The 27,465-nt window shown below is 44.9% G+C and overlaps 2 protein-coding genes across 3 annotated transcripts in view; both read right to left on the bottom strand.

The window, feature by feature from the left end:
- LOC8024530 (poly(rC)-binding protein 3) overlaps positions 1-24,318 on the bottom strand; it is a gene marked incomplete at its 3' end in the record, with an annotated part of 460,140 nt that extends 435,822 nt beyond the window's left edge. For both annotated transcript variants that reach the window (XM_042289920.1, XM_042289921.1), the window contains 2 exon segments: positions 20,820-20,841; positions 24,199-24,318.
- LOC8024529 lies at positions 22,628-24,199 on the bottom strand. Its single transcript, XM_002406137.5, has one exon. The coding sequence runs from the start codon at positions 23,727-23,729 to the stop codon at positions 23,223-23,225; it is 507 nt and encodes a 168-aa protein (XP_002406181.3). The 5' UTR covers positions 23,730-24,199; the 3' UTR covers positions 22,628-23,222.
- Positions 24,319-27,465: the final 3,147 nt, after the last annotated feature.

Here is a 27,465-nt window from a genome sequence, read left to right as displayed (position 1 = left end):
ACCGAAACAGACGCCCTGCCGTTCTCACTCTGTCAGTGACTAAAGAATCCGTTCGCTAACGGCTAATCGCGTAAGATTTTTTTTTTTTCACATATCTTGTGCGTTACACACACGAGGGTTACCTCGATGGAAGCGACACGATGGTAAGATTTTTTTCACATATCTTGGGCGTTACACACACGAGGGTGTGTAACGCACGATGGAATGTTTCTCAACCCGCTCTATAACTTTTGGATTGGAGTGTTTGCGCACAAATTAATGTTTCTCAAAAGTTGACTAATTAATTTGCGTTAATAACCCAGTTTAACACATCGCAAAAAAAAAAAATACTGACCAATATAGCGTTCGTTCGACACATGATACCGTCAACCCGCTTTTCTTGAGTCTTGGCGCAAGTTAGCTGAACCACCCTGTATAATTAACATATAATTAGGGTTCGGAGTTTTCGGTTTAAACCGATAAAAACCGATAAAAGTACGCCGAATTCAATTTCGGAAATTCGGTTTTAACCTAAAAAGGTCAGTTTTTAGGTTCGGCTTTTTCGATTTAAATCGATAAAAACCGATAAAAGTACGTCGAGTCCATTTTCTGAAAATCAGTTTTAACCGGAAACGGTCACTTTAACCTTTCAGTCCTACCGCAGAGCCGTGGCGAAAAAGTGGAACGACAGTGTCTATCGAAACGTGTCCGAATGTATGGGATACACGGATGCCATCACGACGTTTTGGTTTATTGTGCGCATCATCGATCGGAACGTAAAGTCTGAAATGCCCCATGACTTCGCCATGCACGGGCGTGTTTTCAAACTCGTTGAAAGGAAGACTGACTTGATGCAAGCTCTGCATGTTGTGTTGTGCTTCAAAACGGCGTACCGTGTCTCTTTTGGTGCTCACAATTGGTTGATTGGCCGATTTTGACTCAGGCAGCGCTTCATTTCCTCAGCCTGCCAGTGTCCAGTGCAGGGCCCTACCCAGAAAAAAATTTCGGGGGGGGGGGGGGGGGGGGGGGGGAGGTTTCGGGGACAACGGCGGCCATTTTGAAAGTGTCTATTGTCTTATTTTCGCCTATGAATCATGTACATCGATGGCATATAATGGAGAGTTACAGCAAACCGGAGAACCGGTCCCGGTTTGGTACCCGGTAGCCGACCGGCGCCACTGCGCGTGCGCAGAGGTGGAGATTAAAATCGACTGGCTGCCAGTGAACCGACCAGGGCCGTACCCAGAAAAAAATTTCGGGGGGGGGGGGGGGGGGGGGTCAGAACCCCCTAACCCTCCCCCCCCTGGTTACGGCCCTGGTCCAGTGTTAGCGTTGATTCTCGAAGCTCAGGGTCATATTAACAGGAAAGAAAGAGTGCGGATCAACGAAGAGAATCTGGGAAAATATATGCGTGTGTACTGTAATAAGATCACGTAATACTGATATACAGAAGGTGAAGTTCCATGTTTTTTTGGGGCATAGGCTTCATATCTGACTTGTTTTTACTTCTGTTTTTTTTATTGATTTTTTACAGTTGCACACATTTGCCAAATAAAGTGTCCATTTCTTTTTCAATATATCTGTGCCGCTATTATTTAAGTGAAAAACAAATATCAGAGCTACAAGGATATTCTGATCCGGTGTCCGTTGGTGTTTATTTTATATACACCGAAAAAAGCCGATAAATTTTGGTGGGCATAAATATACGCCGAAAAAAACCGAAATTTTAATTTTAAAATAAACACCGAAAAAAGTACGCCGAATTTTGAAAAAATAGAAACCGAAAACGCGGAACCCTACATATAATTAACATAAGCCGGAAGAAGGAAAGGCCTACGCAGTCATCCCCCCGAGAAACGCCATTTCATCGAGGACGTCGTGCACCTTACGTGCATTTCAGCTAGAACTATACTTGAATGCACCGCAGATTGAACAAATCTGTAAAGCAAACCGCCCCGGCAAACCGTAATAACGAACCGCAGAATTGGCCGACCCCGAAAGGATAAAAATAGGCGGAGTTTTCAGATCTCTATAACAAAAACAAAAATGCTCGTAAAAAAACCGTCACGAATATTTAGTTTTCGATAGATCATATTAAATGCATCAACTCAAAGTGAAAGTTGTTTATTTTGGCACAAATGGGTGTTGGTAAACGCAGAATATATTTGGGCGGGGTACAAAGCTTTCGGAGAAAACTTCGCACGGTATCAAAAAGGCATAGGCCGTTGGCGGGCATCGTTGATAAAATTAATAAAACACAATTTCAGCGATGGAAGCGGCATTTGACCTTTTGTAGCGGGCCTTGCAACAGGCAAACACTGCTTGGAGCAGCCACTGACGCTTTTGTAACAGATGCCAACAACTGTTAGCAGTACGTCACTTGAAAATAAAAATTTAATTACATCGGTAAATGAGTTCATATTTGATAATGACGGGGAGTTCCTCGATACTGAAGCGTATTCTTAAATTATAATTTGTAGTAAGAATGAATAGGAGGCAAAAGGAACGCACAATCTTCTTTTTAGAAATAAGGCTAGGCTCTGAGTAGGTCCCATTTAAAACTGGTATTTGAAAATGGTTGAAAAATGAAGCACAGCACAATACACAATAGCACAATCTCTCTTCCTCCACCTTTTAGACTCGAGAGTCATTTAGCCCGTAAATATAATTTCTCAGGTGTCAGAAAAAAATCAACTTATTCGGTAAACGTCTCAAAAATACGCACCACCTAGTTTTATGAACACCGAACTCCAGATTATAATATCATAAACTGCGAAAACGACTACCCACAAATATTATGAAAATGTACTCCTACATTTGTGCTTTATAATTTATAAGTGACACTGCTCGTTCGCGGCGCACCAACCAGAGCCGAGTCGGTGTTCACTGCCATTACGATTGACTGCTGCACGCGAGCTATAGACACGGCATGGAGGCACGCGGCAGATTTATTATCGGTAGTAAAATAGCGCACGTTCTGCCTTATTGCAGCTAGTAGCTGCCATCCCAATGTTTTGCAGATTTTCCTCGCAACTCTTAGCTCCGGACATCGCCAAAAAAAGTCTGGAAATTCCTATGATGACGGGCCAGGCGCCATTGGCGAGCAATCTCGGCACTTCGTTTCGTCTTAATTCACAGCACAGGCGACTCTACGAGCCAATAGGACCAATCGAATAGCGTCAGAAGCGCGACATCGTGGCATTCGTAACCTATTTCAACGTGTACTTTCATCGGCTACACCAATCAAGCACAGTGAATGCCACTAGACTCGCGCTTTCAGTACGAGTGATCATGATTGTATGTGTTTGAGCCTTCGACTGTGCTCCGACCTAAAATGAAACAAAGGAACTATACGGTGGGTAGAGGTGTTGTGGAATACATAGCTGTACTATTTCCGTTTCCTTCGACTTTTCTAAAGATTAGGGTCAAACCATAAATATATATATATATATATATATATATATATATATATATATATATATATATATATATATATATATATATATATATATTATTTTTTTGCTTTTTGTCGCAGGTGTAGTGCAATGCTCAGCCAAAATGGCGCTATTAGGTGCAAAAAATGCAGCATTTTTTTTATTTAGCCCTTTCTTTCTTAACCCCCCACACACAAACAGACACACAAGAACATCACACGCGCGACCTCAAGAAATTATACAACGGAGCTTCTTTCGGACAGACTTCCGCAAAGATAACGTGCCTAACGTACAAATCAAATCGGCGCGCAGACTCGCGAGTAGAAGTGTGGAGAGGACCGTCATTCCCTTTTGTTTCATCAGCCACTATCGTACACACGCAGCACGGAACCATTGATTATCACGGGTGGCCGATTATGTCGCGCCCCCTTTCGCTCTCCAACAGAGCTGCGTGCGATTTCAGGGACGCCCTCTCAATGCAAGATTAGACGACTGGAATCACAATGCCCATCCTTCCGCTTTCCTTACCTTCACCGTTTCGGCTTATCGCGTTTCCTTTCAAGAAAAAGTGAAACAAAGTTCGAGTCTCGTTTCTTTCCGTCGACGGACAAGGCAGCGTTCTCTGCCAAAGGCCCAAGTCGTCTTTCCCGGAACGCGTATATATGGCTGCACGAGGCTCGTAATTTTGGCAGACTCCGGCAACGTACGCCAGGCGTCCGGTGAAAACCAATAAGTCCCCCAGCCGAAAGTCATTCTCGAACTACAAAAGCCCCATATATAATCCGGTGGTTGGCAAGAGAGCCATTTCGGCGAGTTCGAAATGAATAATGCATCGCGTTTAGCAACACACGGGCACACAAGTCCAAAGAGCGGAACACGCGAGCGGGGCTCTGGAAAGAACAAACAAGACCGTTCTTCTCTGCGCGGCGGAGGCGCTGTACGAATGGCGGACGAAGCGAGGGCTTCGAGGAACTAGGGAAACTTGTTGGCACCTCAAAACTTGGGGTATTGACACACACGCACGTACGGGCGGTGAATAAACAACCGGCGGAAACCGTGCGAATTAAAAGAGAACCACAGACCCAACTCAACGCGAGCGCTAGCAGCGCTCGGTCACGCCTTTTCTGCCTTCGTGTTTGTACAAGTCGCGCTGTATCTTCCATGAAACAATTCCTACGGCAAGCCACAGCGGGAACTGCCCTATGATGTCGGAGCGTCGGTAAACAAACACGCGTAATAAACCACACACAAAAAAAAAAGTTATAGGCGGGGACTGTTAGAAATGCGTCGAAAAGACAACACCAGCGAGAAACGCGGAAGTGAACATGCTTCTAGCTCTATGACCTGAACGAACAAACTCGCCAACAGCGAAAATTAAAAGGAAATTGTTCGACATCGTTGTTTGTCCCGCCCAAGAAAAAACCAACAGCAAAAAGAAAAAAAAAAGAAAAAAGAAAAGCTGTGCGGGAGAGAGAGAAAGAGAGACGACTCTGTCGCAGGGAGCAGCAACACTGCTTCAGTTGCCACGGCACGGCATCCAGAGCAAACATTGACTCTGGAAACGATGCAGCGGCAACGAGTCTTGGGTCGGAAACTTTTGACGCAATTTGGCACCCACGCTGGCACATCCTGAATCGAGAGTCGTGCGGCAATAAACGCGTGTAAAGAGAAAGAGAGAGAAAGAAAAAAAGTAAGATAAATAAAAAAAGAAAAAGAGAGGCTTTGATGTGAGCCCCATAGTGTTCTCCCGTCGTACAAGAAGGATCTGGCCGTTCTGCAGGCCACTGCTGCCGACGTCGCCCCTTTTCGGTTTTTGTTCCACATTTGCCGTTGGACGCTCTGTCAGATTACGTGTTAAACTCCCCGTCAAAAAAATTAAAAAGAAAAAGAAAGCGGCGCAAGTTTATGTTTTTCTCGCGGGTGCCAGAAACACTCCCGATCGCCCTCTGTGCACTGTAACTAGTAGTCAGCACAACAGCCTGACACAAGCGTCATGCTGCATTAGGCAGACGAGGCTATAACAATCATAGTCACGAAGTTGGAGATATTCAAGGTGCTGCGTGACGCATTAAAACGTAACACAATTTGGGAATTCAACACGTTCTTACCGGCCATACTTTTCCTCTAACAATAGGGGGAAAAAAAAGAAGAAAAAAAGGACGTCACACGAACGACTTAACGAGTTCGACCTTTTTCATTTTATATCGTCTGTTAAAGTATATGAATTGCATCTCTTAAATTTTCTACCTCTTGCTACCACATGAAAACCGCAACGTTGTTCTGGGGCACAAAGAAAACAAAGAATTATTAAATATGGATTTTAATATCACCACTTTAAAAATTTCTAGCCGAAAATGTACCGCGTCCCGTTCCCTTGCCCTCCAAATATGATCGTGTATTTTTTTTTTCTCCGTCAGGCGAGTTTTTGTTAGGGTTTTTAATGGCTTCCCCTTTAGTTGGTCAACGTATCCAAATTCACATCTATATCGAAAATACTACGATTGCGCGACACGAACGAAGAACTGCGACTTGAAAGAGGGACCTCAGCCATCAGCCAATATGTTAATGAAAATTGGCACCAGACAAAAGAGAAAAGTCTGATCGGATTATAGTAGACGTGGTTCAGCCACCGAGGAAAGCGCATTTTGCATCTGGATGGCTTCCATCATTCAGCACCCGGAGCCAGGGGCATCGAGACAAATTCCAACCAACGCGCGCCCCTTCAGTTCTTTCAATCTCAGATCGGGTTCACTGCCGGACCCTTCAATTCCCAACGCGCTTCTTCAACCATTTATAAAGTGTTTGCGGTAGCAATCGTGCAATTTCTATCGACGCAATGAGGTGAGGAAATCTAACTCATTACGGTAGGCTGTCGTCTTTTTCGAGAAGAAACCAAGAACGGCTCACCGGTGCACCGCAAGCTCCGTACGCAACTAAAAACGACGATTGAATCCTAAGCGCCGACATCTTTTCTAGGTTGAGCAAGTGGGCGCCACAGCCGCGATTCGGGTCAACACGAAACGATCGGATACACGATGAAACTGTCAGCGTCTCGTCGACAGCGTCCGTCTCCGTCAACCACGCGGCGTCCCTTTGACCAGACGAGCCCGACGACCCAGCGCGGCCATCGTTTTACCCGAAGCCAGAGCGTGCAGTCGGCGGCAGCCAACCAACCAGTCGGGGGTCGCGGCGAGGCCAGGCAGCCGAGACCGTCTTCATGCCGTCACGGACGGAAGCGCGTGCCCGCTTACTTTTTTCCGCGTGTCCCCGCCTCACTGAACCGGCGACCTGGCCTTGCTCCCGACGACGAGCGCCCGCCCCGCACAGCGTGGCGGACCGGAACCAAAACCGCAACCGCTGACAAACGACGCTTTAAAGCGCCACGCCATCCCAATGTTAACCCTCTTATTATTTTTCGGGCACGGGATACGAAAGGCGGCTCACGATGTGCGGTTGGACCTGGGGAGGACGACGCCCCGGCCGAATATTACTTCCGAGGACGGGGGCTGAATCGCGAGTAAACGATGCGGCCTCTTTCCACCTTCGGCGGGGTAGACGACCCGCCGAATGAAACGCCCAACAAGTGCCCGATGAACAAATCAGTGCATTTCTAAACACTGCTTGGAAATAATCAGGAACGAATACATAACTATGTTTGCGGTAAGAAAAGCGAAAGTCGCATACAGAGACCAAAATGCGTCTCATAAAAGGGAAGACAAAAAGAGTGCTGCTCGTTAATTAATTTATTACTGATAACTTACAGACAAAAAAAAATAAACACCAAGCGCGGCTCTTTGAGGTATCTCAATGATCAAGCTACTACGGAGAGGTTCGTCGCATTTCGCGTCTGTAGTTTTCCGGTTAATCTCAATTATTTCGACAACAGAGGTAATACGCTGGCGCAAGAGTCAAAACAAGGCCGGGCATCTAAGCATACTCGCTTGTAACTGAATAAAGAGTAGAAAAAATAACGAGGGAAAAAAATCAGTTAAAGTGCTGGGAAAATAAATATAATCGAGGTATGGAAGAGCATGCAGTGAAAAATGCATGTTCAAGCGGCTGTTGTGAAGTTCTCCGGGTCAAGACGAAAGAAAAGAAGGAAAAATATGTATACGCAGTCGCCAATGTTGTGTCATAGTTGGCATGCCGCAAAATATAAGGTTCAAAGCCGAGCTGCATGTGTACAGCCATATGTCGAGAAATATTTTTATTGATATAATAAGAATTGAGAATGCACTCGTTCCAAGTAGAAATTCAAGGGAAACAGACAATAACACATCACCTCATAAAAAAAACAAAAATAATATAACCAGAAACAATGCGTTTTAGTAAAGTCATATCATTTCATTTGGCATAGATTCAGATGCACTGGGTGAATGGAAAAGGTAGGACATAAAAATGGCTACACCTTTCTACTGACGCCAACAGCACAAAGTACTAATCCGGTCATTGAAAACCGCGAGAAGTGTTATCTACCTATAAATCTTTATTTTATCAGAATCTAAAACGATACAGGTAGAAAAGGAGAAAAAGCAGCGCGGTAGCTTACTGCTAGTGCGATTCCTCATGCTCTTACTGCAGGCAGTATAGCAATATGAGAAACAGAGCACAGCGCCAAAAACAATACATATTCTCAAGTGGGAAGATAAGCAGTAAATATAGTATAGCGTAAAAAAAAAAAAAATCTTATTTATGTTCGTCGCGTGCAGGTCATCAGCGAGGCGATAAATCTTACGAGAAAAAGATACAAATGGCAAGATAACACTGATACATGAAAGTCAAATATAGCTCACGATTATCGCAGGCAAGGCCACAATCAAGGAAATTTAGTCGTTCGTGGGAGTATAAAATAAACACACGGGGATGATGATGAAGCTATAATAAAAATAAAACGATGAAAGTAATAAAAACAATAGTGCATACAGCCACGACATAGTTTGGCTAGGAATGTTGATTTTGAGAGAGACGAAGATACGATGCCCGTGACAATCCCATACAGGTGAACAGTTTTGACCAATTAATTAGGTAACGAAATAATCGGCGACGGACGCGATAAAATCAGTAGGTTAATAGAATAATTTCACAACCTTATTGTTTACCCCAAGGGTGTAAATCTTTCAAGGTGAGTCTACGCCGGCAAGTTGGCAGATATATTACCTCTTTTATCCAAACCTAAGAAAAAAAAATATTTTTTTTTTATTGTTTGTGTTTTTGGTTCCGGTTGCAAGGGTTCTCAAGATATTACGTAATTATTAGTGAAGGACCGAACTTTTATCGAATCGAAAATTCGGCGCAAAATCCTCCGATTCGCCAACGCCGAACTTTTCTAAAGATTCGGCAAAAATACATTGTTGCCAGTTAATATTTAAATAATTCTGACAGTTTTTTTTTTTTTTTCCAACATAGCTGACACAGCTATTACTAAATAAGGTGATATTCTACCAGATAATCGTATCGGTGTCGTTTTTGTATGTTCACTTCACTGGCAATTTGAGTGATTTCTTGTAGAAGTGGCGTGGCAACGGGGTTGGGTAGTAGCGGCCGCAGTCACGAATCACGCTACAGAGTTTCGGTTTTGAGGCCTCATTAGTGCAAGCCTGCAAGTGTGTTTACATTGTTAAAGTAAAGGCAATAACTCTGCGGACTTACTTTCTCTGGGAGTCACCGTTCCGTGCGCGAAAACGAATGCCACGGTTGTTAAGCATTCACCAGAAGAGATAAAAATATTATTTTAAATATGCATGTTTCTCGATTTCAGTCACTATGCATGAAAGTGCGCGTCCCATATTCGCAACGTCTCGTTTTTAACCTTTAAAATGTCGGTTTCTGGTGTTGGGACACACACGGACCTTTAGGAAGATGGGAAGAGTTAGGAATTCCAAACGTTACAGGAAAGAAGGAAACAAAATCGTCTGAAATTGCTTTAATTGTTTCCATTCAACTGGGAATAGACAAAATCAATACATCGAATTTTTTTTTTCTGCCCCAGAGTATCCAGATATTCACTGCAGAAGACACTCAAATAATATAATTATAAAAATTATTCATTTAAAGATGTCTTCTTTCCTAGAACAGTAATCGACTGGAACACCCAATATCGTTATTGCAGCCACCTATTTTGACTTTTCGACGTTCTGTGTAAAGGAGTGCACCATGTAATATTTGTTTCTGTGTGTTTTCCACTCTTGCTATGACCTCAAAAAAAGTTAGCAGTAGAAATTAAAAAAAAAAAAAGTCAGATGTGCAACGTCGGGCATAATAGTTCCGTGTTTAGCTTTATGCAGATACATGAAAATCCGCGAAATAAAGCTAATAAAACGCAGTAATATTTTCTTTTGGAACAAACTAGTTCTATGCCAAAAAGAGAATTGCTATAAGTGCGAAGAATGCTTTAAATTAATTGCCAGTCAATTTTCGAACAACCTCGTTGCATCACTGGAAAGGTCAAATGAAAATCACGTCATCCAGGATGCATAGCATCATTTGTAAATGGCGCAAAGGACTGCGTAAGTCACTGGTCAATATTCTGTTCTTGAGGCAGAAAATGTTGAAGAGAACCACACTGGCAAAGGCTCTCAAACGCACAGTTACCGTGTTGCCAACTCCATACCTCGCCGTAACCACTGGTTGTAGTACGCTGTACGATTACAATGGCTTAAAGGGGGTATTGTAGTTACCGCGTAGCCTCCACCATGCATCGGGAGCGGCCGCTCCTTGGAAGACGGCGTAGGTGGCCGTTCGATCCGCAGCTCCGTCAGGGTGCCTCCATCGGCCGGCAGATGAGGCACCCTAACACGCTTCATAACTAGTATAAATACCTCAAAAACAATTATTTATTTGCAGTGAACGTCCATGGATATGGTTTGTGTTCGTAGGTGAATAAAATGTGAAACTAGCAGACGACAGTGTAGTCGACACCTGCGAATCGGCCGGAGCTGGCCGGAGCCAAGCTGGCCAAGCGGCAACGCCGGAGCCATAGCTGGACCGACGGTGCTGCAAGCGCCAGCGCCACCCGCGGCAGTCTTCCAACGATTTGCAATCCATGGCCCCGTCGCGTTCTCGGGCGTGCGCAGACATTTGCCGAATTTTTGCAGAACTTTCCTTCAAAAGTTCGGCATGTGCCGACTTTCGCCGAATCTGAAGTTCGGCAGATTCGGTCCATCACTACTAATTATACAGTTATTTTCTTTGTCTTCCCAGGCTCTCTATACCATGTGCGACAACTAGGGATGCCGCGAACTTTTTTCGAATCGAAGTTTCGATGATCGAATCAAGTGGTTCGAAAGGTTCGAAAGATTTCGATTTTTCGAATTGTCTATATCGTAAAATTCGATGGAGGTCGAATTTTCGAACTTGTTAAGCTAAGAAGTTCGACGCTTTTCGAACCGTCGAACTTATTACGCTAAAAAATTCGATGTTTTTCGAACTTTCGAACTTATTGCGCTGCAAGGTTCGATGCTTGTCGAACTTTCGAACTTGACTGACCAAAAAATTCGATGAATATCGAATTTTCGAACTTACTTATCAAGAGAATTCGAAAAGTTTCGAACTTTCGAATTCTGAAAAGTCAGAAGTTCGACGAACTTCGAACTTTTAGGGTAAAAGTTCGACGTTCGTCGAACTTCGAAAGACCGGCGGACGGTTTCATTTGATTTCAAGTAGTGGGGTACATTCGTAATTTTTTTTTCTCGAATTTTTACACGCGGTGCTGCGTTCCTTACGAAAGACAATGTCGTTTATTTCAATGTTCGGGGATTTATTTCTTTAACCCTAAGCATGCCAGAACATTGCAGCTTTAACCCTAAGCATGCCAGAACTTCACCGGATCGGATTACTACCAGCGTGCAAGGGGTGGCGAGCTAGTTTGCCAGGTGGCTTCAAGGTTTTTCTGAACCTCAACCTCCTGCTCGCCCCTGGCCGTTTCGAACTGGATGAGTCTCGTAAAACAGTGTGTTCGTGCAATCACTACTGCGGGGTGCAGGTTAAAGACCCCCCCCCCCCCCCCCCCCCCCCCGGGGCTGGCGGTCACAATTCTGCACTGGCAAATATTCTAGCACGTCCGGACACTCGTCGTCTCATTTAATTGCCCGACCAACTTCGCAGAATCTAGATATCACACCCTAACTTTTCTAAACTTGATTTTGTGAAAACCAGTGAGTCGTGAAAACGTTATTTGAAACTGAAACTGGAAAAACTTGAAAATCGGACTTCGAACTTTGAAAACTTGGATTAGAAAAAAATTCAAAATCATCGAAGTTTTTTTTGTTTTTGTTTTTTTTAATTTAGCGTTAAAAGAGAATCGAAACCTTCGAACTTTTCGAACTTTATGCAGAAAGAAATTCGAAATCCTCGAATTGTTCGAACTTCATGTCTATAAAAATTCGAAGCGTTCGAAGTTCTCGAAATTTTTTTTCCAAAGAATTTCGAAATCTTCGAATTTGTCAAACCTGAAGTAAAAAAATATTCGAATTCGAAATTTTAGAAACCGTGAAAGCTTCGAAATTTTCGAATTCGAAACTCCGCTGTGGTCAAAAGTTGCGAATTTTTCGAAATCGAACCTCGGTCGGTACGAAAATATCGAAAGTTTTCGAAATCGAACCTCAGTTTGCTTCGCAAATATCGAAACCTTTCGAAATCGAACCTAGGGTGGTTCGCGACATCCCTAGCGACAACGGCTTCAGCAAAGCTCGTCTCCGGGTGCTCGCCGACTTTCGCCATTTTCAGACAGGCAAAATGAACTTTGATTCCTAACGGAGTCACTGAAACTGTGAGCCGACATATACTCGCGGAGCAGATGCTGTCAATCAAAACACGTTCTTCAGCTCGCCCAACGCGCCCCGGAATAATTGCCAAATATATTTATTTTACCCTCAGGGCCAGAGGCATTACAGCGGGGAGTGGTGAAAAAATAACGGTGGAAAACTTGATACCAAAGAGTTAAACGGGGAATACATTGTTTGCACCACTTGAATAAAAAAGAGCACGATCGACAACTGATGTGATTGATGCAGACAGATGATTATATTCATTCGAAACGATAATCAATGAAGCAAAAAGAAATTTGTTGTAATGGCAAAACGGGACGCCAGCAAATCGTGAAACTATACTTCGCTTCAGCTGCGGTCCGAGCGTGGCCGATGTTAAGACCCGAAGGGCCAATCAAACAGCGCCAAAAGCGCAACGTCATGGCGTGCTCTCTGCGCTTGATAGGACTAGCCGGCAGAAGAGCGCGCACAGAGAGACGGCGAATCCCGGCTGGTCCTATCAACTGCAGAGAGCACGCCATGACGTTGTCCCTCTTTCGCTGTTTGATTGGCCCCTCGGCTCATAACATCGGCCGCGCTCGGACCGAAGCTGAAACGAAGTATAGAGACATGGTTTTCTAAGTCGTCAAGAGGACGAACGAACGAGTGATCACACGGCTCGCACGTGCAGCTGCCAAGCGCACACCCCACAGCTGTGGAAGCACCTGCACAAACGACGGCTTTCTGCCGTGGAGCGCCGACGGCAAGGTGGAAAACAACCCGCGTCCGCGTTGGTTTTTATCTCATTTTACGACAGAAGCAGAAGAGATGGAACATCCGGGGATCAAACGGCATGAAAAAAATAAGAAAACAAGAAGAAAACAGTTCGGCTCAGAAACAGATGGAGTGAACCTCGACAACGCCGAAGGCATAAACATCACATCCATTGGCCAAATGCTTAAATCTATTTTCTTTTCGTTCTGTGACGCTTAACGGCGCGTCAGAAAGTGCTACATTAATTAGCCACGCAATTTATTGCGTCAGACAGTTATTCTCTTAAACCCGGCCCCGCCAATGCTTGAGCATCGTCGCATTATTTGGACGAGCTGCCTCAGGCTGAAATTTAAAACCTTCGAAATGAACGTTTTCAATCGACCAAATATGTTTTTCGAAAGCGAACGTCGAAACTCGCTATCTACGCTTCGTTTTCTAGACATAGACGACCCTGCCCGATTTTCGTGTAAAAGCGTGCGAGCAGACATTCTCTTTCAATACCCCTTCCTCCCGAAACAAACTTTCTCCAAAGGTCCAGTCACGTTCATGCATGCTAACCCTGAACGTACAGTGCCGCTTCACGCCACGCTACCACACGTGTCACTCCAAGCTGTACCCAGGCCTTAAAGGACACATGCAAAGGAAAAAAAAAAAAACATTTTTTTTTCGACAGTTTAGATGGAAAAAGGATGTCATAAAACAATTTGACAACGAAGAAAAAAAATTTTTAGAGCTATATTTACGGCGCTGTACGAATCTGTAGTTGGCGCTCGCGGGAGCCGCCGCTGGTCACGTGGTAGGCCCGCGCGCCGCCGCACTGCGTCGCCGCCGCACGCTGAGCGTTGTGCGAACGCCGCTTCAACGCGTTTCTCCACGCCGCCGTCGCACAAGTTCGTCTGCTTCGGGGCGCCGCCGCCGTCGTCTGACCGGCGCATTGGTCTATCACGTCTGCTTGCGCTATTTCAGGAGTTTCCTTTGGGCTCTAAAAGTTACTTATTCATCTTAGTTTTTTTGTCATACTTGAAACAAAGATGAATAAGTTACTTTTAGAGGCCATAGGAAGCTTCCGAAAGAGCGCAAGCACCACGTGACAAATATGGGCCCGTCACGTGATAAGCAAGGGCCACTTTTCCGCGGCGCCTGCCGGCGCCAACTACAAATTCGTATAGCGCCGTAAATATAGCTCTATTTTTTTTTCTTGGTTGTAAAATTGTTTTATGATATCATTTTTCCATCTAAGCTGTATAAATTTTTTTTTTTCCTTTGCATGTGTTTTTTAAAACAACTCCTTACATCTGACTGTATTTTGGCGCTTACGGTCTAAAAGCAACCGAGGACACAAAGCACCAAGAGCAGCGAAACAACTAACAGAAAACCTCATATTCGCTCACTATTGCATTTTACTCTCAGGCCGGGTGGGAATTGAGGCGATACGTGATGTGCCAAAATCCACATACTCCAATGCGACACACTCTCCGTGCAGCAGAACCGGCCCAAAAGGTAAAAGGTCGAGCTTGAGGCGTTCTCTCCGGTTGGCTGAACTCGGGGGTAACCACCTCCCTGGGGAATCTAGACTCGACGTATTTCGGCCCCCACTGCGTCTGACTGATTTTCCTCCTCTCTCCCCCGTCCTCTCCCCTCCTCACCTTCGAGAAGAATCACCCCACCAAACCCACCCGGAACACGCGAACGGCGTCTTTATCTCATGAGAGAGCTATCCTGGCGGGAGCCGAGAAACTGTTCCATGACGCAGCACTCAGTGCAACAGTCCGAGCAAGGGAAGCCGCTCGCTCAAGGCCGAAATCGCTGCTGGAACGGGAACAACACTGCAATTTTGCCCGCGAGGCGACTTGGGGCCCTAAACTCGTCAAACACAAAGAGTGGGGCCGAAAGTTCGAGGAGCGCGCCGACTGGACATCCAGGAAAAAGGCGCGAAGTCATCGCCAAGACAGTCTAATCGGTGCGCTCCGTCAACTTCGGCATCAACTGTGTGTTTGACGAGTTTAGAGGCCTTGGGCTTCTCGCCTGGTTCAGTAGAAACGTCAAATGCCTCATGACTGAATCATCCCACCATAAACTGTTTCGACAGTCACCCAAACATCTTCGTGCGAAAAGATGGCGATTAGTCTAGGCTGGCCGGCCAACCTTCCCTGCTCGGGCAGTTCCACTGAGCGCTACGACATGGACCAGTTCCTTGGCTCCCGCCAGGATAGCACTTCCATGAGATGAGACTCCGTTCGCGTGTTCCGAACGGTTTGGTCACCACTGTACGAACGAGCTGTCTAGTGCATTAACGTACCATAATTCAAAAGCACGTAGAACTAGGCCCTCACAGCGAAATCATAAACCAGTTCGAATCGCCACTCCCGCCATTTCGACATGAACGGGTGATGTAGCGGTGTGCGTTCATGAGGTCGCCACTCCGCGATACACGTTGAAAACCCCCGATCAATCACCAGTCGCACTAAAGTAGTCAAACTGGTCCTCAACCACGGAGAGTTAAGCAATATCATCCCGCGGCAGCCAGACATAAAGTTATTTAAGTATCAACAAAACCGAGTTGCCTTCAATTGATCACCTGTGGCTGGCTCCATTGAGTCAATCCGACGCTACCGTGCACGTTTAGAACATCCAAGAGCTTCAAATCAACATTAGAACATTCAGTAACCAGTTTCCTATAGACTCGGTTGCTTTGAACGGTGGGCGATCCAAGACGACTCTTCGTTTTTTCCCGTTTTCATCTGTAGGTCAAAACGCTCCATTTATCTAATCGATACAAGCTACTTCTAATCGCTCACGGGTTGCCAGCACCAACTTCGAACGACACAAGACGGTTGGCAACGGTACGGTCAAGAATAAGGAGGCCAGAGAAATCTTCGGCAAGGACGACAGTCACGGGGAATTTGTGCGGCGAGCCTCCATTATCTGAAACGAGCGAGCGCAGGGCCCTCCCCCACCCTCCCTCCTGTTCGCCGATGTCTCCCTTTTACGACTGCGGAGGCACAAGAAAGACATTTCGGAAGCTGTCCTATCTGGGTCCCTGCGGCCGCCGCGACCTTTCCGTCCTTCGGATTGACCCGTCGTCACAACGCTTTCGTCGGCGCCTTTCCGCGATGAGACCAGCACGGCCTTGTACGCGCGCCCGTCCCTTGGGGCTGCCGGCAGCAAAAACCGAAGATTTGACCGGCAGCCAACAGTTCGGCGTAACATTGTATCCAGTGGTGTCAAAACAGATGGGGCGAATCACTCGAGGTGAGCTATTTCACCTTGCGCCCGGCCGCAGCGCATAATACGAGACATTAGGGAGTTGTAGTAGATCGTTTTTCTCCTCCGCTACGGTATCCCCGAAGAAAACGCCGCAGCTGCGCATGCGCGCCGCTAGCCATCTTTGCATAGTTCCAAGGTCTTGTGGCGGATTACGGAGCGCTATCCGGGTGCCTAGCGGTCTGCGGGAACGGTCTACTACAATTCTGTATTGAAGCCAATCCAAGACCGTGCAAGTTTCCCGTGACCTTCGAGTGGAAGTGCCGTGACGCGTGGAAAGCGTAGTCACGTGCTTTGTCCACAGAGCCATGGACGCAAGGTGAAACCGAGTATGGGCAACGCCTCCTATTCGCGACTCCAGCAAAACGGACGCTGCCAAGCGGGAAAACCGGGAACCAGCCGGTCCAGGTCGCTCCGCGCTTCTCCGCCAGGGTTGCCAGGTTGGGCTATAAATAGCCAAATTGGGCTAGTTTTATTTGCAGTTGGCGGGAAAAATGGTAGTTGGCTATTTGGCTAGTATTGGGCTATTTCTAATCTGTGCATTGGGCTATTTCTGACCTGTGCTGGAACCAAAATGCCTGAAAACACTTGGGTTTATAGGTTCGAATGTATTTTTAGAGTAAGTTACGTGAACATTTGGTGCTTCAGTCCCTTAACCCTGACAAGTTTGCGACAGCAAACAAATTCGTCTTTTTTTTGCGCGCCTTGTGCAATTGTTTATTTCCGAATACAAGCATGTGCTGTTATTCCTCCATCTCAACAAGTGACGGCGCGATTCCTTGCGGTTGTCTGAATTCTGCATAGTTTACCGTGACGTCATTCTGGTCACCCGTCCCAATACAGTGGAAGGTATGTTGTCATGCGTTTGTACGAGCGTTTAGGAAGTTCGCCGAACGTGCAAGGGACGCCATTTCTGGAGCATTTGATTGATAAAAATGTATTATGTGTCTTTTCTGCTCAAAATAAACGTTTCAAATGATAAGTTTGTTTGGGGCTATTTTTCTGGATCGACATTTGGCTATTTTTGGTCTAGATCTCGTAGATGTTTGGCGGGTTGGAGTTCGAACACCTGGCAACCCTGTTCTCCACGTCTCTGGTGGCTTTCGCGGACACGTGTTGTCGGCGCGGTGGCGAACATTGTAATTCAACAAAGGTCCGAAAATTTCGTAAGTTTCCCCGAGTGTTCGTTAGTGTGGTGAAGCCTCAGATAGATTGCTTCTTTCCATCACGTGTTTGAAAGCCCGTTTACTCCACAACACACGGTCGCGTGCTTTCGATTTCTTGGATGGGGAGGAATCACGGAAAAATACTGTTTGCAGGTTGAAACGTTATGATATTTTTTCGTCGCCCATACCGGATATGCTTACTTGGCGGTCGGGGGCGAGAGTAAGCGGAAAAGGTCTATAAAGCTTTCAAGCCAAATCAACTACTGCCATTTAGTTTGGGGCACAACGACCAAAAGTAACGTCAACAAACTAATAACTCTTCAGAAAAAAATTATTCGTTTCATTGCTAATGGTCCGTACGACACACATGCTGAACCATTATGTTTGAGCTACAATATCATGAAAGTTTCTTGTATTTATGACTATCGTTTGCTATTTTCTTACGCCTTTTCAACTTTGGAGTTTATTGCTTTTTTGTCACAGCTAGCAAACCTAACTAAGCGTGAATCAGTCTTCGATGTTCGTCGTAGAGAATTCTGGAAGGTTCCCCATTTTCGTACAAATTATGCACTGCAGTCTCTTGCTCATAATCTACCTACATTGCTTAACAACATTGTAATGAACCGCATCGATATTCATTGTATAACTAAGAAAACATTGCGTACTTTTTTGTGTTGTTAAATTAAGAAAAAAAAATGTTCTCTAATGTCGGTGATTTTAAAATTTTATTGGACCATTTTAAATTTTGATTTGAATATTGTAAGAAATATTTAGGATTGTTTAAATATGATTGTGTTCCCTGTACATGCAAGGGCACCGGACCCAGTCAAGCTAGCTTCTGTTAGCTTTTTGTCCGGTGTCCTCGGCATAATGTTGCTGAAATAAAGTTCAAAGCCTGCGCGTCACGTGACATGACATCACGTCCCGGAGGCTTACACGGGCGCTGATTGGATGCGAGTGCCGCGTCAGCGTTCGCGTGGGACTACGATAGGAAACGAGTCCCGCGTGAACGCTGACGCGGCACTCGTATCCAATCAGCGCCCGTGCAGGCCTCCGGGAAGTGACGTTATGTCAAGTGACGCGCAGGCTTGAAAGCTTTCTAGGTGGTGTTGGTAGGGCCGGCTCTTAGAACAAACAAGTTCCCGACGAAGTGGTAGTGTATATGCAGTCGGATCAAGCAAGCAGCAGTACCTTTGCAAATATCACGTGATAGTACGGGACAACCTGGCGATTTTAGAGAACATTCAAAATTCCAACACTAAAGAGAGCAGGGAGTTGGGGCACTTTCAACGTTACGCAAAACTCGCAACCGCAAACACGAGAAAGAGAACCGTTACTCGTGTTAGACGAACGCTTGGAAGTGGCCCGAGAGCATTTTATCACGCCACAAAAAAATATACTACGAATCGCCAAACACCCAGCCTCCGCTCAAACGCGGCACTAGTGCATCGGACTAGATGTCAAAGTTTCAGAAGTTGCTGTTATCTAAACATGGTGGCCGACGTCGTGCGCGAATACACAAAGAGACGAATGGCGTCTGCTACCCGAAACTGCTCCTATTTTCTTATTTTAGTTTTCAGAAAGGAAGCAAAACATGAACACAGGAAGATGGGTCTGGCAAGTCTGATGGCAAATATGATAAGCGCAGTCTAAAGGTTTTGACGGGTCTGCTCTAATCGGAAGCTGACATCCTCGCTCTGTTTACAGAATACCACGCAGGTATTTAATTGGCATGTGCTATTTCCTTTCACACCTGTCCCGCGCCTTCCCCATTCGTCGTATTCTGAATTAGAAGACATTAGGCAACATATAGCACGCCAAATCTCTGAAAAGAGAACAAAACAGGTGGCTATTTATTATACTGGCCCTTTCAAATCAGTTGGATTGATACCTAATCAACTTTCCATTCAGCCCCTCATGGGTTAAATTCCCTTGGTCAGAACTTAATCGCTAGTCACCTAATTGAGACATCCAATACCGCCGTTCATTCCTCCGTCTGACAGGGAGCCGAAGCTACCGTTTGACAGTCCGAATAATGTACCTTTAGAGCGTCACGTGACATGCCAGAAGCAAGGGAATGGTGTGGACGCTCTGTTGCCTAGGTGTCCACTCAGAAGAAACAGTTAACGTAGTAGGAGGAAATCAACCACCAGTTCCGACTATGTTTATTACATTATGGAGCCACCTAACAAAAAACCAACAGCAAATTGTTTTAGCTTATTTATATATTACGTTTGACAGGAAATAAAGAAGTTTCGACTTAATTACAGCAATTCTAAGTAGTAAATGGTGTACACTGACGAAACCTTTCTACACTCTTCAGTCAAAAGCACAAGACGAGTGCTTCGCTGGATGTAAGTAAAATGCGGACCTCAAGCATGGAAGAAATTGACCAAGCAGCTGTTGAGGTGCTGGATCAAAGACTATGTTCCCAAAGGAACTAAGAAGGAATTGCTGGGGTACAAAATACGACAGATCTTAAATAATGTTCCTGCAGCAGCACCGTTTCTATGGGCTGCCCAATAAAATAACCAATTATGAGTATGTCCAATAAGACGTCCCAAGTGGAGCGCATGATTTAATTTTGCAATAAAACGCACCATTCATTCAAAAAGTACCAAAACATTTATTTTATTACAAAGTACACACAGTGTTTAATTGCAGACCACAGAATTAAACAAATGTCCCCAACCCTGCCAGTACTCTTAATCTCGATGAAAATCCTCACAACATTTCTGCACAAGTCTGACTCATTTTGCCAATTGAACATCAAATCTCCGCCTTGAGCTCGGGGGTTGTTTGTGGTTTGTTGGTATAGACACAAGATTTCACAAAACCTTAAAGAAAGAAGCTGCAAGGTGTCAAATCACACACGACACCAGCAGCCAATTCTGGTCGCCAACGCACAAGATGATGCAGCCAAAAAATGTTTCTCCCAACAGTAGTTGTATACAAGCAGAATCTTGGGGGACATTTGTCGAATATTATGTTCCACAGCAGACCTATTAAATTACACAAGCACCAAGGAGCACATGGCGATACTTGTAGCACGAGCAGCACCTGCTGGAACCTGAAGCAGTAACAGTTCTAAAGCATAAATCTGAAATTGCACTTTGTGCATTGATTTGTCAAAGCCTTATTGCAATTTCTGAACTCAAAACCTTTTATAACACAAACACGTGTACCTGTTCTTAGCATTTTCCTTGGTGCTTAGGTAATTTGGCAAGTCTTAACCACAGTGTGTGTACTTTAGACAAAAATAAACTTATCCACACTTTTCAAGCAAATGGTGCATTTTATTACAAAGTTCTATCTTGCACTCTTATTGGGACACCCTATATATGCACATCTCTCCAGAAGTATGGGCGTATTCCAGCAGTGCATGCATGTGTGCTTGGAATGGCAATTTTCTTTTTTTTTTCTACCTCTATCTGCAAGAAGGGAACAAGTGCACTTACCCCCTGTTTCACTGTTTGCAGCCTGAAACAATGTGCATGCATTTTCAGTGATCAAGTAGACAACTTCCATGAGATGCAAACACTACAAGAGATTCTAAAACTTTCTCGTAATGCTACTACTGTCTTTAAACAGTATAACAGTATAAACAAATTCTGTTAGGATATTCATGAACGATTGCAGTATAATATTGAACATCCACTCACTCCACACTAAGCGCCCACTTCAAAATTTTCTAACATCTGAAACAATATCCGCAGTACAAATGTATGCAAAATCCACGACCTAACAAGTGACCATCCCCCACCATTCACAATCATCTGAAAACTTTGAGTGGGCTCTTCTGCGTAATTTTACAGTAGTGTTTTCTTTTTTTTCTTTTTTTTAATTTATAGATATAATTATGATGTTTAGAAAATGTCAGTGACAATCCCCAGACAATGAGAAAAGAAAATTATTTAGAACCATGATATAACAATGTTACATTTGGGGTCAGGTCAATTTCTGAAGGTTGGCATAAATCTATATCTGCATATGGAGGACCTTTTATATAATTACAGACTAGGTGCCAATAGTCATGGCACATTTGAAGACAAAGGAAGTGAGTGGAATATACATTTTCTAAGTTTCCCATCTCTGCCAACTTTCTCTTGCCAAAACTGCCACACAAATTCTACATTTTTGGCGGACATGAAAGAACTAAGGTACTAGGAAAATTCATAGACAAGACAGCATCAGAGATCTCCGAAGCACTAAACGTAACAGCTCAGCGCCAGTTGGCTGGTTACACTTTTCTGATCAAGAGTTTAAATTCTTTAATAAGTAACCCGACGGGGCATATACATACTTTTGCATGTAAATAAATCTTCAGTAGAAAGTACAGCTTGGCTTTGTCACTCCCAATAGTCTTTGTTGAAGTTCAGGCACTTTATTGTATGAAATTTCTTCAAGCTCTCTAATATTACCAAAAACCTTCAGGTATCCTATGATGACACAAGGAGTGGACCCAGAGCATAACTTGCCCCATGTGTACCACTAATAATGCCAACTGTTTTCACACAAGTTTGTGCCAGTGTAAGTGGGTCATTATTACCGAGCCAGCTTTACGAAGCGTGTGCTAGAAACGCTCAACATATCTTAACGAGATTCATATTCATCCGTCCTTTCTATTTCAGGACAAATATTTCACGGCATCCTTACAAAGTTGTCATTGCCAGGGCATTCACCTCATTTGGTCCTAAATATTATCCCCCAAGCAAACTTCAATTGATAAATGATTAGAAGCATAAAGTCAAAACATTTCAGAGGTCACTTAAACTGCTCATCAAATGATATATTTTACGCTATCAACCTGTTGTCCTGCGAGTGGCTTTTTGAAACTATGTATGGCTTGCCATGACCGCAAACCTTCAGTAGGGGCACTGTATACCGGAAAAACACTTGCGCAATCGGTGTAGCTACAAGTATCTACATGAAATTACAGGGACCCTTGTCCTCGAGTATGTCCTGTCACTATGACGCAGAAATATAGAAACATTGTTTCCTGCATCTGATGGCTAGCAACATAGAAGATTTCACCTTGTCCCCGGAATATCAACAAACATCACTAACCCTGTAGAGCACCAGGTCAATTAAAAATTAATTCCACCAGTAGTGTGTACATGACACACACTTTACCAATAACTGTCCAATGACAAACGCAATTCTATCAATCACAATGTGAAAGAATGCATCTTGTTTCCACCAAGGGGCAGATATTGCATTAATAAGCTAGAAAGAAAGTCAATCATCATGGAGACCACATAACGAGTTCTGCAGGAACCAAATAATTTATTTGTAACTGCCAATATTCAATGCCACAGTAATGAAAAATGTCAATACCCACAATACATTTACCATTTAAAGCTAGAGTGTTTCAGGTATATTCTCGGCCACTACTAAATTGAAGACATCAACACTGAGTAACAAACTTTTTTTTCTAAATTTTCAGCACGTTTTAATTTGAGTTGCATGCACACCGCATCAGTTTGTGTCAACGTTCAATGCAGAAGGAAAGCTAGATATTGTAAGGTCTCTGGCAAACATTTCCTGTCACAATACCTCACGAATTCCATGTGCACGTAATGTGTCTATCGTAGCAGGCACACCTCCTCACAGGTGAATGCACACAGCATGCACATGCATTTTCAAAAGCAAATACGATAGTCCAAACATTTCAGAAACAAGGTGAAGAACACAAATAAAATAAAACCGTGTAAGGCACATAAAAGTACACAGTTCCAATTAAAACCCAGAACAGAACGCACGCTTGCAGCAACATTCCCTCGAGCTTCCGGGAGGATGCCAACGGTAGCAGCCCCCGCTGGCGACTCATTAATGGCCATTCGACGACGCTCGGTCATTAGTCAAAGAGAGCGCACTATTTCCGGTTCATGAACGACGGGGAAGAGATCGAGACGTTGCTGCAACTGTGCAAATCCGTCGCGAGAATCCAAAGAAGAAGAAAAAAAAAAAGAGACATCGTGGGCACTCAGCAAACACACCAAGTGCGCGTGACAGGCGAGTCCAAAAACAGAACCAAAGGAGGCGGAACAGAGTAGAACCAAAAAACTAGGGGCGTCCCGACAGAGGTTCAGGATTCCGGGCTGGCTCCCTCGCCAGCGACGAGATCGGGCCGGTGCATCACGGCACACGCACACAACAGAGCAGCCATTTGCGCCGCCGGTCCCTCTCCCTTTCCTCCTCGCCTCCTCCCTCGCCCGGAGCAGAGTCAGCGCATGCGCGATGGGTAGCTTCGCCGGCGCGGCGGGCATCGGCGCGGCACGCCTCGCTTGCGGAGCTCGGGCGGCTCGGGCCGCCGCAGGCCTAATGCTGCGTCGGCGAGGCCTATCCACGCCGAGGGAACAGGGCATTTGCTGCCCGGCACGAACGCGCGTTAACTGCTTAGCGCGCAGCGGACGGCTGGAGGGGTTGGTTGGGGATCTGTGCGGCGGAACGACGATGGCACTGACCGACGCTACGGTTTCCGCTCGGTCGTCGCTCGCCCGGCAGCAGTTTTGTGTCGGGGAGGGTGGAGGTTTGGGGGAAGGGAGAGACACGGGAGAGATAGTGCTCGCAGAGAAAAAAAATCAAGGTGAGGCGACACATACACAAACAATTATGCGCAGAAAAAGACGGAGAAGAGGCGAGCCATACAGCGGGTACACAGACACAACCGGCGCAGCAGAGGGGGGACAAGAAGTCACCGGAAGGGAAAAATGCAGTCAAGTAGCCGGCGGGTTGGTGAGAGAACGGCGTACGTGAGTGAGACAGAAATAAAAGAAGCGTCAACTGAGAGGGAAACAAACAACCAAGACGTGGTCATGGAAACATGGGACATACCTTGGTTATGGTCAAGAAGGGCTATGTGGGATTTGGCAGGACCAGGGAAACTAACAGGGAGAGCAGGGGTTTCAAACAAGAAAGGACAGGAGGTGATGGTGAGCGTCGACCTGCACGCTAAGCGTCAGAGTGCAGCAGTCGGCATCCGCCGAGCAGGCGGCCGACGAAAGAGAAAAAGTAGTTCGGATCGAAAAGGGCGCAGAGCGATGTAAATGTGCATTTTACAGCCTCTAAAAGACACATAGCTTCAAAGGAACGTCTTTAATATGCTATCCATCGAATGTTTATTGTTTAAACGTCCCAAAATAGTGTCTGCGCCGCAAATCGTCGGGATATCACTCCGCAGCGTCCAGGCCGGAGAGAATCTCCGCGCCCTCGCGGCGTTTGGGAGAAGCTCGCGTATCGAGAAATTGTGCGGGGTAAGCAGCGGGCGCCGGCTTCTGACAGGTCGAGATAGACGCAAAGACGCGCGCCTCTGCTGCGCCGGCGTTTTTGCGAGGATCTGGGCCGAGAAAGTAGCCTGTCGTCGTGCGTGGGGGCTGCTCAGTCGGATACTGGCACACGAAGACAAAAAAGTACAAGGGCTCTTGACAATGGAACACAAAATTACGACGTTCGAGTACGCAGAGGTCATGAATGATCAGTCAGCGCCGTTACCATGCAAAGACTGGTTAGTACGCTGAATGTAAATTTTGCCTAATAACCGCAGGTGATTTTTTTTTTATTCTTAATATTTTTTGGAACCCAGAGTGGCTTAGAATCTTTTTATGCCATGAAGATCGAATGAATAAATTAATATTTGTACGTCCCTTTCCGGCTTTATCACAGATCGTGTGCACACTGTTTACCTTTACGTCGCACGTAAGTTCCCGCGTCCTTTGATACAATTTCCCGATAACAACGCAAGAATATATTTTAATTTTGAAAGTTCGCGAAACGTGTTTTAACTTAAAATGCCACTCAAATATAGTTCAGTGTTTCTCTGCATTGAGCCAAGTGACAGACAAAAATTAAGGCCTGGTTAGATACTGCATTCATTTACTTTGTTGTATATTTAATCCCAAGATTTTCATCTATATCAGTGGGCAAGACCTAACAAACCAGAACTCTTCAGCTTGCAGACAACACAAAAGGTAGTAGGTACGTTTATATTGAATGTGGTGAAATACTTATACACAAGTGCAAAATAACGCACGCAGGCTCTGAGTGAGTCATATTTTCAAGGTTGCTCCTTTTTGTCTCCATTAGTTATCTCAAACCAACCAAGATCACAATATATATGTGTCAGCCACTTTAACAACTCTGTGAAATATATCTACAGATACCGTACCTTCATAAGACGGTCACCTTAAGCCCGGCTTAGAACATTTAAGGCACAAAAGGAAAAAAAAAGACTTTTTTTTGTAAATGAAAATACGCATTTATTCGCTGGAAACAGCATCTATTTGGCGTGAACATTTAACACATCCAGTTCGATAGCGTTTATATATAACTTGGAAGGTGTTGGAGAAATCGCACTGGAAAAGATTTGTTTAAGCGAAAACTTAAACTTTCCAAGCAATAAAAAAATTATATATATATATATACACGCGCGCACACACACCCGCGCGCGCACACGAACGCGCACGCACACACACCTATATATGCGTGCGCGCTCGCGCGTGTGCGCGCGCGCGCGCGCGTGTGTGTGTGTGTGTGTGTGTGTGTGTGTGTGTGTGTGTGTGTGTGTGTGTGTGTGTGTGTGTGTGTGTGTGTGTGTGTTGTAAGGGAAGCTAAAATGTAAGTTCAAGGAGCACTGAGGGTGTCAAGATTTTCGATCTTTGTCAATTTTGTCGGTAGCCATACCAAAAACAGAAGTCACAAAGAAATAAATAACCCTCATCGAAATGCAAGAATTAGCCGGAAATCAGCGCAAAATGAAAAGCGCGTGTGAGTGGGAGTTTATTGTGCAGGCAGGCAGACGATGTCAACAGACGTGATCCAGGGGCGGACTTGTGGGTCACACTTCTGTCTCTACACAGACATGTAACATCACGGAGCGAGTTAACGTTACGGACGGACGTGACGTTTCGGACAAATTGGCAAACTGGTGTGATAACGTAAAAAGAAATTAATCGCACTTGGACGCCGGGTGGGTCTTTTCTTTTTCTCTCCCTTTAAATCTGTCCCTGGCGTGATTATATCTTTAAACAAGACTCTATTCTAAACCACAATCCTTATTCTAAACCACAACCACAATATTGAGCCATGGCTCTCTTGCACTGACGTTAGATCAGCTCTCAATGCGGTGGCCTTGCTGCAAAGCGTGTAAATATCCTTCCGCGCTGCAGCATACACTACTGACTCCTGACCACCGAGTTTGTTTTCATTAGAAAGGACAAGTATAGGAATGCCCACCAGCATGTAGCCCCGACGTCACACGCAGTCCTGTATCTATACATACACAAAATACAACATACCAAAATATTTCCCGTAATGATTTTTCTTTCCGATTAAATAAAATTAGGATTTTAGTCACGATGCTCCATTGAAATAAAGCATCATAATGACATAAAGTACCGTTTTGGCGTTAATTTATTTATATTATTCGCACGTTTGTCCGCTTCTTAACTTCCAAAATAAAAAAAAAGAATTAAAAAAACATTTTTTTTTGCGTTTAATATGAACGTATAAGTTTAGATAATACTACGTTGCAAAAAAAGAAGCCCACCTGTTGGGCTATCCGGATTATAAATCGTCTTTCCAACTTGTGCTCCTTTGAGAGGTATTGGCGATTTTCATTGCCTACTTTCAGAGCACTGTGTTCTGACCGCCAGGCACCGTGAATATCTGATTCGCTCGAGAAAGCGGGTGAGCGAACCAGCTACCACAGATTTCTGTTCTAGCCGCCAGGTGTCGTCGATTTCGCTGGAGTTGCCAATAGAACGCAAAACTTTGAAGGCGCTAGGTGGTATGGTAGAGGTGAATTTAAAAAAAAAAAAAAAAAGACAAGATGGGGAAGGGGGGGTTTCTTTTGGCAAAGATTACGTTAAAAAAAGTAAGTCTGGGTAGCGCATCGTCCGTGACGTCAGGTCTCTCTGCAGACCTCATGTCACAATCCTCCCCAAAGCCTGGCCTATAAAGACGCCCCTTATATACGGGTAAAGAAACAATTGCGACTCTCGCCCCAAAGCCTATCTTTAAGTCTTACATTGGCAGAAGTTCCTATGTACAAACAGCGTTACGACTGATACATATGTATCAGTCGTAATCAGACGACAACCGTTG

The sequence above is a fragment of the Ixodes scapularis genome, unplaced genomic scaffold, assembly GCF_016920785.2.
Source record: "Ixodes scapularis isolate PalLabHiFi unplaced genomic scaffold, ASM1692078v2 PGA_scaffold0__279_contigs__length_252992795, whole genome shotgun sequence".
In the NCBI taxonomy this organism is placed as follows: Eukaryota; Metazoa; Arthropoda; class Arachnida; order Ixodida; family Ixodidae; genus Ixodes; species Ixodes scapularis.
The sequence above is the reverse complement of the archived record's forward strand: the minus strand, read 5'-3'. Positions and strand labels throughout refer to the sequence as shown.

What these genes read in the sequence shown, in the direction of transcription:
- LOC8024529 (XM_002406137.5), bottom strand. Translation starts at nt 23,729, where the DNA reads ATGCCCTGTTCCCTCGGCGTGGATAGGCCTCGCCGACGCAGCATTAGG.